The sequence below is a fragment of the Phodopus roborovskii genome, unplaced genomic scaffold (genome assembly GCF_943737965.1).
Source record: "Phodopus roborovskii unplaced genomic scaffold, PHOROB, whole genome shotgun sequence".
Classification (NCBI taxonomy): domain Eukaryota; kingdom Metazoa; phylum Chordata; class Mammalia; order Rodentia; family Cricetidae; genus Phodopus; species Phodopus roborovskii.
In genome coordinates, this window is record NW_026126433.1 from 25,141,859 (window position 1) to 25,158,866 (window position 17,008).

A 17,008-nucleotide genomic window follows, 5' to 3' on the forward strand; every position below is an offset into this window, starting at 1 on the left:
AAAGCTTAGAAGTTTCCATTTATTATTTTAAGTGTTTATCTTTCTCATTAGCCAGTCAACTCCATGAGGGTAGATAATGTCAGCACTGTTCCACTCACCCCTGGCACATAGTAGGGTCTCAATAAATATATGTTATAAGGATAGATTATCCCTGATTTAGGGAGAGAGAGAATATAAGATACAATATACAGATGTATATGAGTTTTACTGTCTGCAAAAGAGGATTGGATTAAGATTAATATATCTTTTAGACAATTCCACTTTCTTTAATGTCCAAGGCACATTTTCTTATATTACTTTGAAACTCAAAGGAAATGCTTTCCCAGTGATTGCTTGTCTGGTAAGAAATGCTTCACAAAAATGCAGTCTCTAAATTATTCTGGCATCATTAGGAGAAAGGATATTAACTCAGGCTGAGAGCATAAAGGTGAGAGGGTGGCAGTAGACACCATTGCTCCAAATGGGCCAGATTTCCAAGTCCCACGCCTGGCACCGCTCACGGAACTCAGCTTGAAAGTAGAAGGCATAACCTAGTGGGTGGGCAGTGGAGGAAATCTTGTCAACACAAACTTGAAGTGGGTGGAGCAAGAGTACTTTACTGGCCTCAGTCTGATTAGATCTCTTGTCCTGACATGCAACACTTTGTATATTCCAGGTCTCAGTTTATGGCTGTTCCGAGGTCAATGTTTGTTGGTGCAGTTGGTACATGATTAGTCTCATACCAGGTGCTTTCTGCCTCATTGCCAGAACCAGGAAGCAAACAGTACCATATTGATACATGAAGACATCCATCTACCCATAGTCTCAGGGATAGAATCCGGTACAATGGACCTAAACAAACTCATTAAACATGTTCAGATATCCTCATCCCTACCCATCCACATGAGATGGCTCCTGATCCCTGAGCTCTGTGTCCCAAGAACCTCAGAGGACAAAGCTCCATGGCAGCTTCACTGTTGCTCAAGAGCCTGGGTGTTGTAGCATCCTGGGGGCAAGTTGTCTCGAATGTTCTCCAGGTTCTTCACATCGGCCAGAATCCCATCTATGCTTGTCTCCAGTAGATGTAGGTGGTTCCTCTGTCGACGTGCCCTCTCCTCCAGCTCGGACATCAAGGGCCGCAGTCGACTGTTGATCTGGGTCTTGGCTTGGAAAAGCTCTTGTTCTAACAGTATCAGTCCCTCTTCATCCACACCGCCAGGCTGGTCTATTTTAGGGAACAAGAAAGGTGTTAATAGAGAAAAGCTCTGGTGAGATCATGAGGAACACTTGATTCACCCGCCCAGAGAAAACACCATGCCATAAGTTGAAATAGCTTTACTTTAAAAAATGTCAACAAATTTCAAAAAACATTAGACATGCATTTGTACTATCAACAACCTAGTCCAAGACTAAGCTCTATTATGCAGCCAATGTAGTTTGGAGTTCTATCTGGTTGAAATAATAGATCATGATCTGAGAAGAGAAGGCTAAAGATTATAGGGGTCTGAGAACTGTTCAAGGTAACTGCCTAATACAGCTCATCCCTGGGAACTGAATGAACTCCAAACATGCATTCTATCACCCCAAGGAAATGGCTTGCTGTTTTCTATTAAGAGACCTTTAAAAACTGCCTGAGCTTTAGGGTTTACAGAGGCCAAGGTATGCTTAGCTATTTGGGGGATGGATTCCAGCTGTTAGAGAATGATGTACAACTTCATTATGGTTTGAAACAGTGGGGATCTAGCTAAGTATCTGTTTCTTTCCAATGGCAAATGTCACTACATTTATTCAGGTATAATTTACCCATATACTTTATAAAGCCTATGCCAATGTGAGGGCACTTGCCATATACATTTAGTTCAAGTAGATCCAAGCATCTTACACACTCAAGGCCAGGCTGCTTCATGTATCTGAGCTACATTGACAGGATTTGTTTCCTCATAATTTTTTTTTATTATTTATTTGTGTGTGTGTGTGTCTGTCTGTCTGTCTGCATATGACACAGCACATGTGTAAAGGTCAGAGAAAACTTTTGAGATTCGATTTCATCCAGCCCATTGCTAGTATTTGAATGCATGATCTTACTATACATTATACCTAGAATCCTGAGTTATTATCCCAAGACTCAAGAGAGCACCTAGAGTGGAAATTATACCATAATGAAAATATTGACCCAATGGATCCTTCAGGTCAAAATTCAAGAATTAGGGTTCTGTGACAAGCACAGAATACTAGTAAGCTTGGGACAAAATGACATGTTTACAGGAGGCCGAATGCAGGAAAGAACAGAGAGACAGGAGACATAGATCACAGTGTAAACCCTGCCCCGCAGTTTTCTGTGTGCTTTTCAGTCTTAGTTCATCCCCCTGTGAAGCCAAATAATAAAAGCTATCTCCCAGAGCGCTTACAAGACTTAAATGGTTATGCCACGAGCTCCTGGCACACTACCTGATGTAGTAAATGTCGACTGTTCCCACTGCCCTCCCTCCCACTCATCTTTCCCTTAAAGATGCCACTAACTTCACTATCCTTTTTAGAATGCCAACCAATGCTGCTGAAATCTCAACTGGGAAAGACTACCTTTTTTTTTTTTTTTTTAATACTTTTATTCTTTGAGTCTTTGATTTTTGTCACATTAGCCTTTAGAATGCACTTGTCATATGTGTGGGCTTTTCTGTCAATATTTTGAGGTTGTGTCACCTTGTTCTGTTTTCAACAGTTCCCCAGGTTGCCTTCCCAGGCCCTAAGCCTTCAACTTCTCCTCCCTACAACAGTGTTATTGCTGTCCTGATTAAAACTGTCCAGGGAACCCCCAGAACTAAGAACAGACTCCTTAGCAGGACCCCCAAGCCAGCCAGTCTTCTGGGAAGTCCCTGGAACACCCCCAGTTCTCTGACTCATGGACCCTTCACTTCCAGATACAACAAGTGCTCAGTGACTCATCCTAGAGATGGTAAAACAGAGTAAACGTAAAGCAACCTGGCCCAAGTGTCTGGGCCCTGAAACAAAGCAGATTTCCAGATGTTCTTAGGGAAAACTGAGATCCTCATCCATCAGTACTAAGACTATGGAGTCTTCTGGGGATAGTCATGGGCTGGAAGGCTGTAGATACTGCATAGACAGACCTATTAGATGTAGGATGCTGTCCAATGTGTTGAGCGTGTCTTGGATCGTCACTCCGGCACTCTTAGCTCTGGTATCAGCTTGCTGGACTTCCTTAATCACCTGCAAGTGAGTACAATGGTGTCCTGAGGTTATTTTTGTCCTGGCAACTTTAAGGAGAGCTCTTGTGGGAAGAAGCCGTCACTCACCAGCTGCATCTTGTCCTTGTCCATGTCAAATTCCAGTTCCTTCCTGGACAGTTCCCCTTCCACCTCTCTCATCTCACTCTTTAGAGTGGCCAGTCCCTTTTCCATGGCCAAGGCTCCATCTGCTGTCACATTGGCTTCCAAGTTCAGACTCCCTATCTCCTAGGAGAATAAAAGGAGCCAGGGACGGAAGGAGAGAGAGGGTGAGGCTCAAAATGTCCCAAGGACAGTTGTAGAAAAAAATACAGCTGCAGCCTGGCTCTGACAGAGTTAGTCAGATGAACAATGAGAGAGTCGGACTGGGGAACACACCCTTCCCCAGGCTGAGCCTCAGGCAAGTTAGTTCTAGGCTAGCTCTCTAGAGATTGGGAGGGTCTGTGAGAGACATGGTTTCCCTTTCAGTTCAATGCCTAGAAAAATTTGAACACAGGAAGCATCTGAGAAAATCCAGAGGATAAGAAACATGGTCTTCTGTCGTGGTCCTTTACTGCCCTGGTCTTTGAAACAGCTTTACAAGGCCCAAGACAGTTGTGCTTGGAGTGCAGGCAACAAATCAGCTATAGTAGAGGATTTCTGTCTTTGCAAGGGCAAAAGCTCATCAATAGCTTTCATCAATAAGCTATAACTAAACAATTGCAGGCATTTTTCTGCTAGATGCTGTATAAAGAAAGGTACAGCTGGGTAGAGGGGAGAACACATGCATTCGCACTTGGGAGACAGAGGCAGATGGATCTCTGAATTCATGGCCAGCCTGGTCTATAGATCGACTTCCAGGACAGCCAGGGCAGCCTGTCTTGAAAAGGCCAAAAAAAAAGTAACAAAAGGAAGGAAGGAAGGAAGGGGAAGGGAAGAGAAAGAAGGGAGAGAGAGAGAGAGGGAGAGAGAGGGAGGAAGGGAGAGAGAAGAAAGAAAGAGAAAGAAAGGAATGAATGAAGGAAGAAAGGTACATGAAACAGGTCTCAAGGGAAATTATTTTTGTAGGTTACCAAGTGGTCTAAAAGTGAGGTCAAATAGTCTAGATACCAAGAGCTCCCTCTGGACTTTCTGGAGTGGCACAAGCTCTCTAGCAGATGTACTTAAGGAAGGAGCTCTCTTTCAGCCAAGACACATTCCTTCCACTGCAACATGGGCTGTAAGCGTAGCACAGCTGACTGTCCCAATTGCCCAGTTATAAGTACCCTTTCAAGCTAGAGACTAGATGTTTCTGATCTTTGTCCCTAGCGAGCACCAATTATGGACAGTGGAGGACAGAGTAAAGGAGGCTGAGCTCAGAAATAGGTTACAGAAGGCTCTAGAGCTCCAGGATTTCATATAGAGAAAGTACTGATGGAAATTGTTAACAAGTTAAATTTAGCACCCTAAAACAGATGTTGAAGTCCTAAGGGCTAGTGACACTGTGCATCGGTAGAGAGCTTACCCAGCACGAACAGAGATATGGTAGGGTATTTCTCCCTTACATGCCCCTCTCAACTAGACGATGACCTTACTTGAAAACTGACTGTTTCAGACGTAATTAGCTACAGTGAAGTGGAGCACAGTGGGTCCTAATTCAATGTAATTGATGTCTTCTTATAAGGAGAGACTGAGAGATGAACACAGTGGCCAGCCTGGGCTACATAGTGAGACCATGTCTTGAAGAAGATGAAGAAGGAGAGGGGGATGGGAGGAAAAAGAAGGGTTAGGAAAAGGGACGGAAGGAAGGAGAAGGGGAGAAGGAAGAAAGGAGACAGGAAGAAGGGAAAAAGACAACAGAGGACTCCCAGGACCAAACAAGCAGGGAGTAGACTGATGATGCTCTGAACCAAAGGAGACCAAGGATTGACTACCATCCCCGGAAGCTGGGAAGAGGATAGGAACAATTCTCCCTGGACCTATCGGAGCATCGCCAACTCCAATTTTGTATCCTAGCCTCCAGAATGATGAGAAAGTCATTTCTATTTTTCAAAGTGTTTTCTGATAGCAGTCTTAGACATCTCCATAGTAAACAGCCATGAATGGTTCCTCATAGTGCTGTCTGAAGGGCAGCTGAATACGGTGTATCAGCTGGTGGTCAGTGACTGAATCCATCCGGCCATGTGGCGTGGGACTGCTATGGACTCTCAGGACTCTGAACATAGGGGTTGGCCTGAGCTGAAGCTTACTCTCACCAAAGCATCACTGTGCTGGGCGCTGCCTGTGGCAGCCTGTGTATCCATTTTTCTTTACCTGTTCTATCTCGCTGCTGATCTCCAGGGCCTCCCTAGCTGCGTTCTTTGCCCTTTGGGTGTCAGCAGCGGCACTCCCCAGGGCTGCTTCTGCTTGCTGGGTCTTGTCACTGGCATCTGCAACCTTCTGGCTAATATGGGAGAGTCTCTTCATGGCCTCTTCAGCCTCGGCTTTTCTGTCTTCAACCTGCAGATCAAACTCTAAAATGAAGAAAAAAAAGACTATTGCCACAGAGACTAGGACTACAAGTTACAACTGAATGAGAAAGCCTGACGTTTTGAGGAGATATCACTGGAAAGGGATAATTACTGGCTAGGGGTGGAGATGTAAGATGTGGCTGGGATTACTCTTTCTTTCCTAAGAGAAAGAATCTGCAAAGAGCCATTGGGGGGAGCTACTGATGGACTGTCCTGGGTCTCTATCGCTGTAAGGATGTCAACACCCAAAGCAGACACAGAGCAGGTAAATCCTGGAAGCCCAAAGTTCTAAGGCCAAGCCTGAGGCCAATGACCAGAGCTGGGGTGTGGTCACAGAGTTGGGTGTGGTCACAGTGGGTACAGAAGAAAATCAGTCCCAAGACTTGTTAGTGAATAATGCTGCAATTTTAAATGAATGTCTTCAGGGCCCACTCCAAATTCCCTGAGAGCCACATGTCATTACCTCAGAGATTGGAACTGTCCAGGTCACCCAAGAAAAGGAAAATATCAACTCAATAGTGACATACTGGATGTGGGGGACCTTAGAGATCGCCTGTTCCCCTTAAGGAGTTCACAAAGATCTAGAAAGGCTGTGTGACTTGCCATGGTCACATAGAGAGCTTGACCTCGTCATAGGGCCCAGGAAGAACCAGAATTCAGAACTTTTGATACATAGGTGAATTACTTCCATTACCATCATCAAGTATTAATGAGATCACTATTACCTTAGGAAGACAGTGACTAAGCATCTATTAATAACAATACACCCAGCACTTCAGGAGAGAAATGAGGACTTAAGTGAACCATAAATGTACTTTTAAAAATGCCAACTTGCATCACATAGCACTAACCTCTGAGGTTCTTCAGGATATTCTCCACTTCATAGAAAGTGGCATTGCCTGTACTTAGTGCCTCTTGGGCTCTGCTTTTAGCAAGGTTGGCACGGGAAAGCAACTGATCTGATGTCTGTAAATAGAACAAGATTAGAATAAGTGCATTCCTGCTAGCAAATTCACCCCGACACAGTTTCTCCATGACAACAGAGCACGGTGACTCACCACAGTCCAAGGGTGCTAGAGCAAAGCCCTCTACAATGTGATCAGGGACAAATTTTCCAGTCAGGAATATACACCTTTTAGAGCAGTTTCCAACCCTTGTCCACTGTCAGGGGTGGGCACAGTTTTGCAAATCATCATTTTAAACACTGGATACTTCTTAAAACCAAGACAATAGACAGACTTGGACCAAATGAGACATAGGAGGCCTGGGTCCTCTTCCAGGGTTCAAAGGCTGACTCAGTGGGTGAGGCTAATTCTATCAAAACTCCAATCTTGGCCACTCACTCTGTAACCAGTGGCACCATGACCTTCGGAAGGTTTCTGGTAGAGGCCTTGAGCATTTTCACACATACAATCATCATCCAGTACATGCTTGTTGACTGAGTGAATGGATTCACAGAGGGTACCTGTCTCCTGTCCTTTCCAGTCTGTAAAAGCTGCTGTGTGTCTTTTTCCCAGTTCCCCAGATTGTTTCGCACACGTGTGAATGCATCCATTTGTCCGGTCACCAGGTTGGAGAGAGAATCAGCTTTTTGTCTGATCCTCTTTGCTTCTACCTATGGGACAAAGCTATGAATGAGAAGACCTGTCTGCACACAAGTTAGCGCACTAGCTTCAGGACCTGGTGTCACCGTTTAAAAACAGTGCCAGCCTTAAGAAGCCAAGAAAGCTGACAATGGCCCTACGAGCCCAAGGCCCACCAGACATGAGACAGGGTGCCAAAGAAAGACAGGCAGTAGGTCTCCCAAGAATACAGTAGGTTTTGTCTCTACACTTTATTTTATTTTTTTAAATAATTGCTTTATCTATTCACAGAACATATCTCTATGGGGACCATTGTAAGTGATGTTAGAGAAATATATCAAACTCCATAATAATTCCCCACCGGTTTCAATTTGAGGGTCCCTAGAATTGGGGAGGACGTATAAAACTTTTCTCTACTAACAGGTTCAAAAGCAAACATCTGAGTCCCTTTCCTTTCAGAGTCTAGGACTGGGGTCAAGAACAGAAAATAAGTAACAGAACGCACCTATACCCTTCCTAGCACAAAGCAAAAAGTCAATGCTATGGTTTAAACATGGGTCACACCCACACATTAAGCATCTGTTTGACATGGGGTGCTAGTGGGGTTATGTGAAACCTTTGGGGGTGGTAAGAGGTCCTTAGGCCCTGTGATCTCAAAAGGGACTGTGAACACTTGTCTGTCTTTTTCTCTGCCCTATGGGGATGGCCTCTGCCACCCTTAGCAGAACAACACCTTTAAATGTCTGAACTACTGAGCCGAAGAAACCCCTTCTCCTAGTAAGTCAGTTGTCTCAGGCCTGTGGTAATGAGATGCAGACTAACACAGTCAACATGGAGAAGGAGCTGAAAGGTTGAACAATCTCATGAAACCCCTAGAGAAGAGAGGGATTTTATGGCTGTTTGTCTGTGGATCATGTGCACAGGATCAGCGGCCTCACCTGAAAGGACATATCACGGATTCCCTGGAGCTGAGATGCTGAATCCAGGATCCGGAGACTGTGTTGATAGGACCTATCTGCTTCCATGTCGGCTTGAGTACCTTCCCTTGACAACTGCTGGGCCAGGGACTTGGTTTTTTCTAATCTGTAGGCAGGAAAAGCAGATGGTCAATAATAATAATAATGATAATGATGATAATAACAATAACAATAATAACGGGGGACCCTTGAGAATGTACTCCTTTCCCTTTCTTATTGGAGACAGGCTCTCACACAGCCTTGGCTGGCCTGAAACTTACATCAGTCCTCCTGCCTTTATCTCCAAGAACTGCGATTGCAGGTATGTACAATCACACGTGGCAGAGCATACTCTTTGTAAAAAGCAAAATATGTATGCCATTTCTAAATTGTGTAGTTGGGCTGGGCATGGTTATCAAAGCACTCAGGAGGCAGAGACAAGTAGATCTCTGTGAGTTCAAGGCCAGCCTTGAGTTACAAGACAAGGTTACTCACACTCACTCTCTCCCTCCTCCCCCTTTGTGTGTGTGTGTGTGTGTGTGTGTGTGTGTGTGTGTGTGCATAGTTAGAATAAGCAGGATAAATAAGCTAGTCTGTATGTTAGATATCTAAATATAACCCTTATGGCTTATATAGATTTGGTCAGAAAAACTCAACGTAAGCTTCCCAATTGCTGATAATTAAATGTTATTTTTCTGTTCCCAGCCCTGTCAGATGGGTTTATATATTATACCTTCATAGACCACAGGGTAACCATCTCTCCATGTATTGTCATGCCTCAGTCAGAACTGAACTTTTGCGTAGATATTACAACCTTCCTTTTCCCAGTCCTAAAAATATTCCCCAAAGTAATACTCATTATCTTGCCCCTCTAATTATTTTTTGGCTTGGTCAATATATTTATTGTCTTTATGAAAAAAAAAAAACACCTTCACAGAAAATTGTTTTAACTCTCAGCAGCCATCCTGAGCTCTGAGGAAGCCTGCCTTTTTATGAGCAACCTGATTTTTCTACCAGGTATCTCCCAGGCAAGGGACGTATTGGTACAGTAACAATCACCTCCTCCTCCTCCCTCTCCTCTTCCTTGTTTTTCAAGACAGGGTTTCTCTGTGTTTCCCTGGCTGACCTGGAACTAACTCACTCTGTAGACCAGTCTGATCTCCAACTCACAGAGATCTGCCTACTTCTGCCTCTGAGTGCTAGGATTAAAATTGTCACCACCACTGCCCAGCCCCCCTCTTCTTGGTAACTCCTCTCAGAGACTGGATCCTCTTGGGTAACAGTATGAGCTTTCTTATGCATCTCCTCCTTGTCTGAAGTTAAACTGTCTTTTTAGGAAGTGAGAGAACTGTTTCTTACAAGCATCTTCATCTTCTTCCATTAGGTAACACACGTAGCCTGCAATACTCCAACCTGTGATGTGCTTCCCATGTACTTCTGTATTGAACTTCTTGCTTTCAGACTCCTAACCAGGAGATCATCTGGTACTCTAAAGAATAGACAAGCCTCTACCCACAGCTCCCTTCAGGGCCTCAAAAACATTACTGCCAGTCATAGTTTGGGCAAGACCTGCATTCAAATAGCAAATGAAGGCACGGGGCTGCTACCAATGCTTTCCACATTGTCTTCCTCTCCGGTCATCTCCACTTGGCCTTCATAGATCTTGTCCAGGCCAAGCCTGTTGAGAAGCCTGGGGCCAGCCGCAGGCCTGTACGATAGGCTGAGGCATAATTTGGCAGGCTAACTTTTGGTAGTTCACTTGCATATGCTGTGCAGACTATCACATCCCCTCCACGAGGGAAAACGCAATCTGACAAATGAGATCTTTGACAGTTACATGAACCATCATCCTGTATTTGAGTGTGCTGTACTAATTTTTCCTCTGTATCACCAATCATTTCCCAGCATAGTTGTCAGTTTTACCCTCTCACCGCCTTCTAAATCTCAAAAGGTATCTCTCAGAGAAGGCCTTATTCTTGACAATTTTCACAAACCCCAACCTGCAGAACAGAAACCCACAACTGTGGGTCCACATACTCATTATTATCAATAATAATAATAATGTATGGTTTCAAAGAAATGTGCTTCTCAAGTGGTTTGTATTCTGCCCTGGGAGGATTCAGCTTTTATGGCCCGCCCAGATGGAGACCAGTTGAACATACTTTCCCATAAGACCTTGTACCATGGAGCTGTCCGGGATGCCACTTCCAGCTGCCCCACTCAGAGCCTTTCGGGCCAGTGACAACGCTTGTTGGGAATAGTCCTCTGTCTCCCTTGCTAGTTGCTTCATTGTGTTAGCTGACTCGACATGGCTGAAGACATTAAAGATCAAGAATTAGGGGTTTCATTGGAAAAACCAGCATAGGTTAGTAACATAAACGGTTCTTGCAGACACAGAAAAGAGTAAAGGAGCTGACTTGAATGCTTGGAATTAGAGGAACTATAAGAATCAGGTGGTTGTTTCCATTTATGCCATACTCAGAGGCAGTATGGAGAGAGTAGATGGGAGTAGGCTCAAAATGACAGACCATTGTGTCTATAAGCTGTTCCACCCCCCACCCCAAGAAGAACCCCCAAGGGCTTACCCGCCCAGAGCTCACCTCCCTCCTCATTATGCTGAAATTTTAGAGTGGGCCTACAGCTAAGGGGACAATGCCTGTCAATAAATGTCTTCTATAAATATCTGATCCCTTGGTGCTAGGAAGTAGCATCAAAACAACAAAAAACAGGGGCTTAGGAGGCAGCTTATGCTCCAAAGTCAGAAGCCAGCCCCTGCTGACTGAATTCCACTTGAGATTAGCAGAGCCTGCCACCCTGCCTAGCAAAGCTTTTGAACATGGGAGGATTTATAGTGAGAAGTCAGGACCAGGGGAGCTGCCTGTCATCTGTCCATGGGGTCCTGCAGAGCTGGTTTCTAGGGTGAAGGTCCCCTTGTATCCTTGGCCTTCACAAGCAAGCAAACAACTAGTTGCTACTTGTTCTCAGGCCTGGTGTGGGAGTTGAGGAGTCCCTGAAAGCTGCAAACACCCGCTTCCAGCAGCTGAATCATTTCACACAGCCAGAAGACTCACATCTAATATGTACTAAAGCCATCTGTGAGTCGTGGAGAAAGCTGGGAAAGGAATACTTCTACAGGCTCCTGCCAAGAGTCCTGTGGACTATCCCTTGCCATACCCTGAAAGCTAAGGGTCTCAGAACTGGCTTCCAGGAAGGGGAGGAGGACAGAGGAACCTGGAGGATCAAATTTAGTGTCTGAGTTCCGAATGTTCCACAGTCTTAAACTGCAGAGGCAGCCTGGAGCAGGGGTGCCAAATACTGCAGCTTACCTGTCTGCCAATCTTGTGGCCTCCTGTGCCAGACTTTTAAAGCCATTTGGTTCTGAGGAATGGATGTTCTGTGAGGAAAAGAGAATTGATTAAGGTTTTGCATTTGACTCTGAAACCTCAAAAGAGGTACTGGGAGGATTTCTTACTAGCCACAGAAGAGCACATGTCCTGACACACCAAATGTCACCATGATCACTCATTAAAAAAAAAAAGTGTTCGTTGGCAAGAAAAAAAGTAGTTATTACATTTCTAAAGAAGTCCACGTAAAATATAGATGAATCTAAAAGTATATCTTTTCTCTGACTGGTAGTACATACCTGTAATGCTTTGAGAACAGAAGCAGGAAGATTGTGATACTGAGGCTAGCCTGGACTACACAGTGAGACCCTGCCTCAAAAAATACACATTATAGGCCTGGTGTTGGTGGTGCATGCCTTTAATCCCAGCACTTGAGAGGCAGAGGCAGGCAGATCTCTGAGTTCAAGGCCAGCCTGGTCTGTGGAGTGAGATACCCTGTCTCAAAAAATCAAAAACCAAAACAAAACAAAACAAAAAAACCACACACACACACACACACACATATACACACGTGTGTGTGTGTGTAATATATATATATATATATTAATTACACACACATATATCGAGGGGGCATGTGTGCATATGTGTGTGTGTGTGCATTTGCCTATATATACATGTGTAAAGGCTAGAGATTGATCTTGGATTTCTTTTTTACTCTCTATCTTATTGTTTGAGACACTTGGAACTTAAATTTTGGGTTAGACTGGCTGGCCATTGAGTCGTAGGATCCTCCTGTCCCTGCCCCTTCCCAGCACTGGGGTTACAGGCATGTACCCCCACAACTGGCTCTTACTGGGTTCTGGGGATCTGAACTAAGGTCTCCATGCTGTCACCACAAACACAAACACTTTATTGACTGAGCTATCTTCCCAGACCCAAGTTTTTGATGATAGCTATTTAGTAGTAATTGGATTTTCTAAAATAAACACTTTTCAAATGGGGTAATCAAACAATATTAATGTGATTTATTTCATTATACTATCTAATTATCTTTCAATTTCCTTTTTTATTTAATTCATTGCTATTGGTTTTGAATCCAGTTTTCAAACACCCCAAGCTGGCCTTAAACTCTAGCAGAATTTGAACTTCATCTCCTGGTCCTTCTGCTTCTGCTAAACTCAGCCCAATTCCTTTATTCATCTCTACTTGTTATTGTTTCTACCGCCCTTGTTGTTTGGTTTGGCTTTGAGCTAGGATCTCATTGTATAGAAGAGACTGATCTTGAACTTGCTATTCTCCTGCTGGGGCCTCTGAGAGCTGAGACCATGGCCATTCTTGCCACCAGGCCCAGTTACACAATAGCTGTCAAACTCATAAATATAAGGGGCTTGGTCACATCTCCCTCTTCTACTGCACCTCAAACTACTCAAGGAGTTTGTGCTGATTATCCAGACACCAGATCAAGCTTTCATTCTCAGTCCCATGTCCCCATCAGACTCTTTCCTTTCCACATCTCTGCTTTCTTCCCCTCTTCTCTCTGTTTTTTACTCACTGGATTCTTCATTTCTTTATCTTTTTTTTTTTTTTTTTAATGCAGCAAACAAATACAACAGCAACACACTGCACTAGGGGTTGAGAATACGCATATGAACTAAACTAAATTCTACAGAAAGGAAAGAGGAAAGGCAGGATTCTGACTAATGTGTAAATGTGGCTAGAAAGATGGCATCTATAAAGGGGTGTATAATGCAGTTCCATGGGAAACTGCAGGTGGCAAAGGGATAGATGGATAGATAGATAGATAGATAGATAGATAGATAGATAGATAGATAGATAGATACATCTGTTACAAAGAAGAAAAGCCCAGCTACCTGGCCAGGTAGATCAAGAAAGCTGCCTGTGGGGCAGCTCCCAACATGACAGCAATGAATACCCTAACCAGAAAAACACAGAATAAACGCCATAAACAGCCAAACGTACAGTGTTTTGTAGGGAAGCCTCACTTTCTGCCAGGCTCAGGCGCATCTGAGAGATGAGCCGGCTCGTATCCTGAACTTGGTTCTGATACTGACTTCCCAAAGCCTGAATCCTATCCACGGTCATCTTGAGATCATCCAGTCGGCTCCTGTAGCTGCTCTCTTGGCTCCTTGCCTTGGCCAGCTGGAGACTGAGGGTTCTCTTGGCACCTGCACACAAAGAGGAGAAGCAGGGCTGATGCAGAATGACAAGCTAACCCCCAAGGCCAACTCACTTAGAGCTAAACGAGGCCAACACCAGGGAAGAATGCTTGTGGCAGCTCTTTCATGCTGTCATTCAGGTGCCCGGAGAATGTCATAGACACTACTTCCACCCAGACAAAGGCTGCTGCAGATACCTCAGAGCTGACAGCCACAATTCTTTCTAGGGCACAAATCTCCTAGCCGATAGGGAGTTGGCCCTCCTCACCTTCTGCGATCTGGGCTTCTCTTAGAATGTCCCGAAGGGCCTGCTCAGCCTGCTGCATCCTGCCTTCCAGCTCCGAGCTGGAGACTGCGCTGCCACCACCACTCTGAGCCTTTGAAACCAGGGCCTCCAGGCTCTGGAGCTGCTGGGTAAACTGACCCATCTGAAAGCACATAGGAAAGGAAGCAGAAAAAAGGATGAGGACCAGAGTTCATCCCCAGAGCTGCAGTGGGTGTCCAGGGGACAACAGCCAGACACGCTGGATTTGTCATGGTGGTTGAAATTTAGACTCTTGAGCTACATTGACTGAGTGTGGATCGTAGCCCACTACTCTAGCCAGTGACCTTGGCAAGTCATTTTCTTATCTATAAAATAGTGGTGTGATTGGTATGTAAAATGAATTTAAAAAAGAGAAGAAAAAAATAACATCACTGACAACACTTATAAAAAGAAGAAAAAATAATTTTAAAAATCTTTAAAAAACCAGATTGTATTCTACATTTGAAGTTACTTTGTGTCTTATCTTCCCCTCTAGAAGAAAATTACTAGTAATTAACAACATCGGGTTCATTCATCTTTGAAGTTTAAATCTTAACATTTTATTTTTTTGCTGCAGGGTCTCATGCTGTAGACCAGGCTGGTCTGAAACTTACTAGTTAGACCAGGATTGCCTAAAACTCCAGGCAATATTCTCAGCCTCCTCCTGCACACTGGGATTACAAATATGAGTCTCCATGGTCTGCTCTGGAGTCGGAGGGAACCGAGCTAGAAAGTAGCACATTGCAGCGGTGTCTTCCTCTGCTCTCCGTTGCTGTAATAAATATCATGACCAAAAGCAACTTGGAGAAGAAAGGGTTTGTTCTGTCTTGCTGCTTACAGCCCATAATAAAGGGAGGTTAGAGAAGGCATTCCAGGCAGACACTGGAGCAGAAGCTGTGGGGGAACACTGCTTGGTGGCCTGCTCTCCATGCCTTACCCAGCCCATTCTCTCACACAGCCCCCAACCACCTGCTCAGGGCTGGCACCACCCAGAGTGGGCTGGGCCTTCCCACATCCATCATTAACTAAGGAAATGTCCCACAGACTTGCTTCCAGGTAATCTGATAGGGGCATTTTCTCAGCTGAGATTCCTCATTCCAGGTGACTCTGCAATGTTTGTGTCAAGTTGACAAAAAACAAAAACCTAACTGGGACAAATGGAAAAGCCACTGGACTCAGACTCTGGGGGCCACGAGAAGCAGTCCCTCTTCCATGTGGCCATGCCACTTTGAAAAACAAGTGCTTTCAGACCTTAACCGTTGAACCTCCCTCCCCGCCAGGTTCACTAAGTTGTTATGAGTGCTAGGTGAGACTGAATCTGCCAGATGATGAACATGGCATGGATGAGAATGTGACCTACCATAAAATTATTGTACACAGCATTTTTAGTGTAATTGAAATTTTCACTGCATTTATTGTGTGTGTTCCAGTGTGTGTGTGCGCGTGTGTGTGTGCGCGCGTGCGCGCACGAATGCCAGAGTGAGGACAACATCTGGGAGGGAGTTGGTTTACCCCTTCCAACTTTACCTGGGATTGAATCTGGGTTGTCTGGTCTGGCTCTATCCACTGAGCCTTCTCACCACACGTCATAGTATAATTAAGAAAAAGTAACATCAATACCAATCCCCAGGAAATTTGGGGGTTCCTGGCCTGTGACAGAACCAGGGCACAGAGCTATTCATCATCTGTCTGCCTGGGGCTGGGGCTGAGCAGGAGAAGTAGGCTTACCCGAACCTTCACTTGATCATAACAAGCAGGACAACTTGTCAGTGCCGCAAGCTCGCAGTTCAGGCCACCAAAGCCTGGCTTGCAGACACAGCTGCCATCACTTCGACACTCTCCAGGCGCAGAGCCCATGGGGTCACAGTTGCAGGCTAAGAGATAAGAGGCAGATAAATGGTGCATCTCCACCCAACTCATCCCAGAGAAGGAGGCGTGGCAAGGGAAAAGAACCTGTGTCCTGCCCCTGTGCTCATGCTGCATCAGGTCTCTCTTGGCTGTGGCCGCAAGCACATTCCTATACAAGCAAGCTGGAGGAATCACACAAGTGATTGATTTGTGTGACTGAGGCACCAGGGCAGTTCTCATCTCCCTCCTCTCATTGAACCAAAAGCCTACTAGGTACTTTTCTGGCACCCCAATTTTGCTGATAAAATGCATTTTTTTTTAAGGACCTGTTTTGAGCCAGATGTAAACACTGCCCTTTGTTTCACAGATGAGGAATGTGAACTCAGTGAGCTTGAATCATTTTCTCAGGTCCTAGGACAAATGAACGGGAAGCAAGCGGCTTTGAGAGCTCAGAAAAACTGATGTTCCTTTCCTCCAACTTTGGGAAAGGCTGGAGGAGGCAGTAGCCCTATAGTGTGCCAGGTTCTGTTTAGGAGGCAAGGATGTACCAGTGGGTGAGGTGCTGCTCTAGAGATCACAGGCTGCTCTCAAAACGGAGTGTTCTGTGTTGCTTGTACATATTTTCCATGCCTCTTCCTTTTTTAGTGTATGAACTCCCCAGGAGCTAGGACGTATTCATCATTGCCACTTTAGTACTGAGGTGCAATCTGCAGACAAATGGCAGGCCCTAAAATGACTAAGTGAAGAAGTGTATGGTCTAATTTTAATAAAATATAAAACAAGAAAAGAGCTGTAATTTATGCACCCTAGCAAGGTCTTGCTTAGTAGCTCAAGCTAGCCTCTAACTCAGGATTGTCTTGCCCTAGCCTTGTGAATGCTGGGATTATAGGCATGATCCACATCTGGTCACAGGGGTCCTCGGGCATCTCAAGGTAGACACTCTGGTGTAAGGACCTGATAACAGGGACACTTCTGAGTGCCAGACACCAGAGTCATCATGAGCATCCATGTTTTAAGGGCTGAACGTGGCTTGGACTCTAAGGCATGTGAAAGTTTTGAGTTAACACTGAGCTGAGCAATGCACCTGCACACCTGTGCTGTGATCTG

At 44.8% G+C, this 17,008-nt stretch overlaps 1 protein-coding gene across 1 annotated transcript in view; it reads right to left on the reverse strand.

The window, feature by feature from the left end:
* Lamc2 (laminin subunit gamma 2) overlaps positions 1–17,008 on the reverse strand; it is a 59,189-nt gene continuing 42,181 nt past the window's right edge. Inside the window, exons 12-23 of the mRNA XM_051185978.1 lie at positions 15,782–15,927; positions 14,018–14,177; positions 13,553–13,758; positions 11,555–11,622; positions 10,391–10,540; positions 8,211–8,355; positions 7,155–7,304; positions 6,541–6,655; positions 5,493–5,692; positions 3,291–3,449; positions 3,105–3,204; positions 1–1,204 (exon numbers count right to left, since the gene is read on the reverse strand). Of these exons, the coding sequence (XP_051041935.1) occupies positions 951–1,204; positions 3,105–3,204; positions 3,291–3,449; positions 5,493–5,692; positions 6,541–6,655; positions 7,155–7,304; positions 8,211–8,355; positions 10,391–10,540; positions 11,555–11,622; positions 13,553–13,758; positions 14,018–14,177; positions 15,782–15,927 (1,853 nt within the window). The 3' untranslated portion in view covers positions 1–950. The remainder of the gene's footprint in view (positions 1,205–3,104; positions 3,205–3,290; positions 3,450–5,492; positions 5,693–6,540; positions 6,656–7,154; positions 7,305–8,210; positions 8,356–10,390; positions 10,541–11,554; positions 11,623–13,552; positions 13,759–14,017; positions 14,178–15,781; positions 15,928–17,008) is intronic.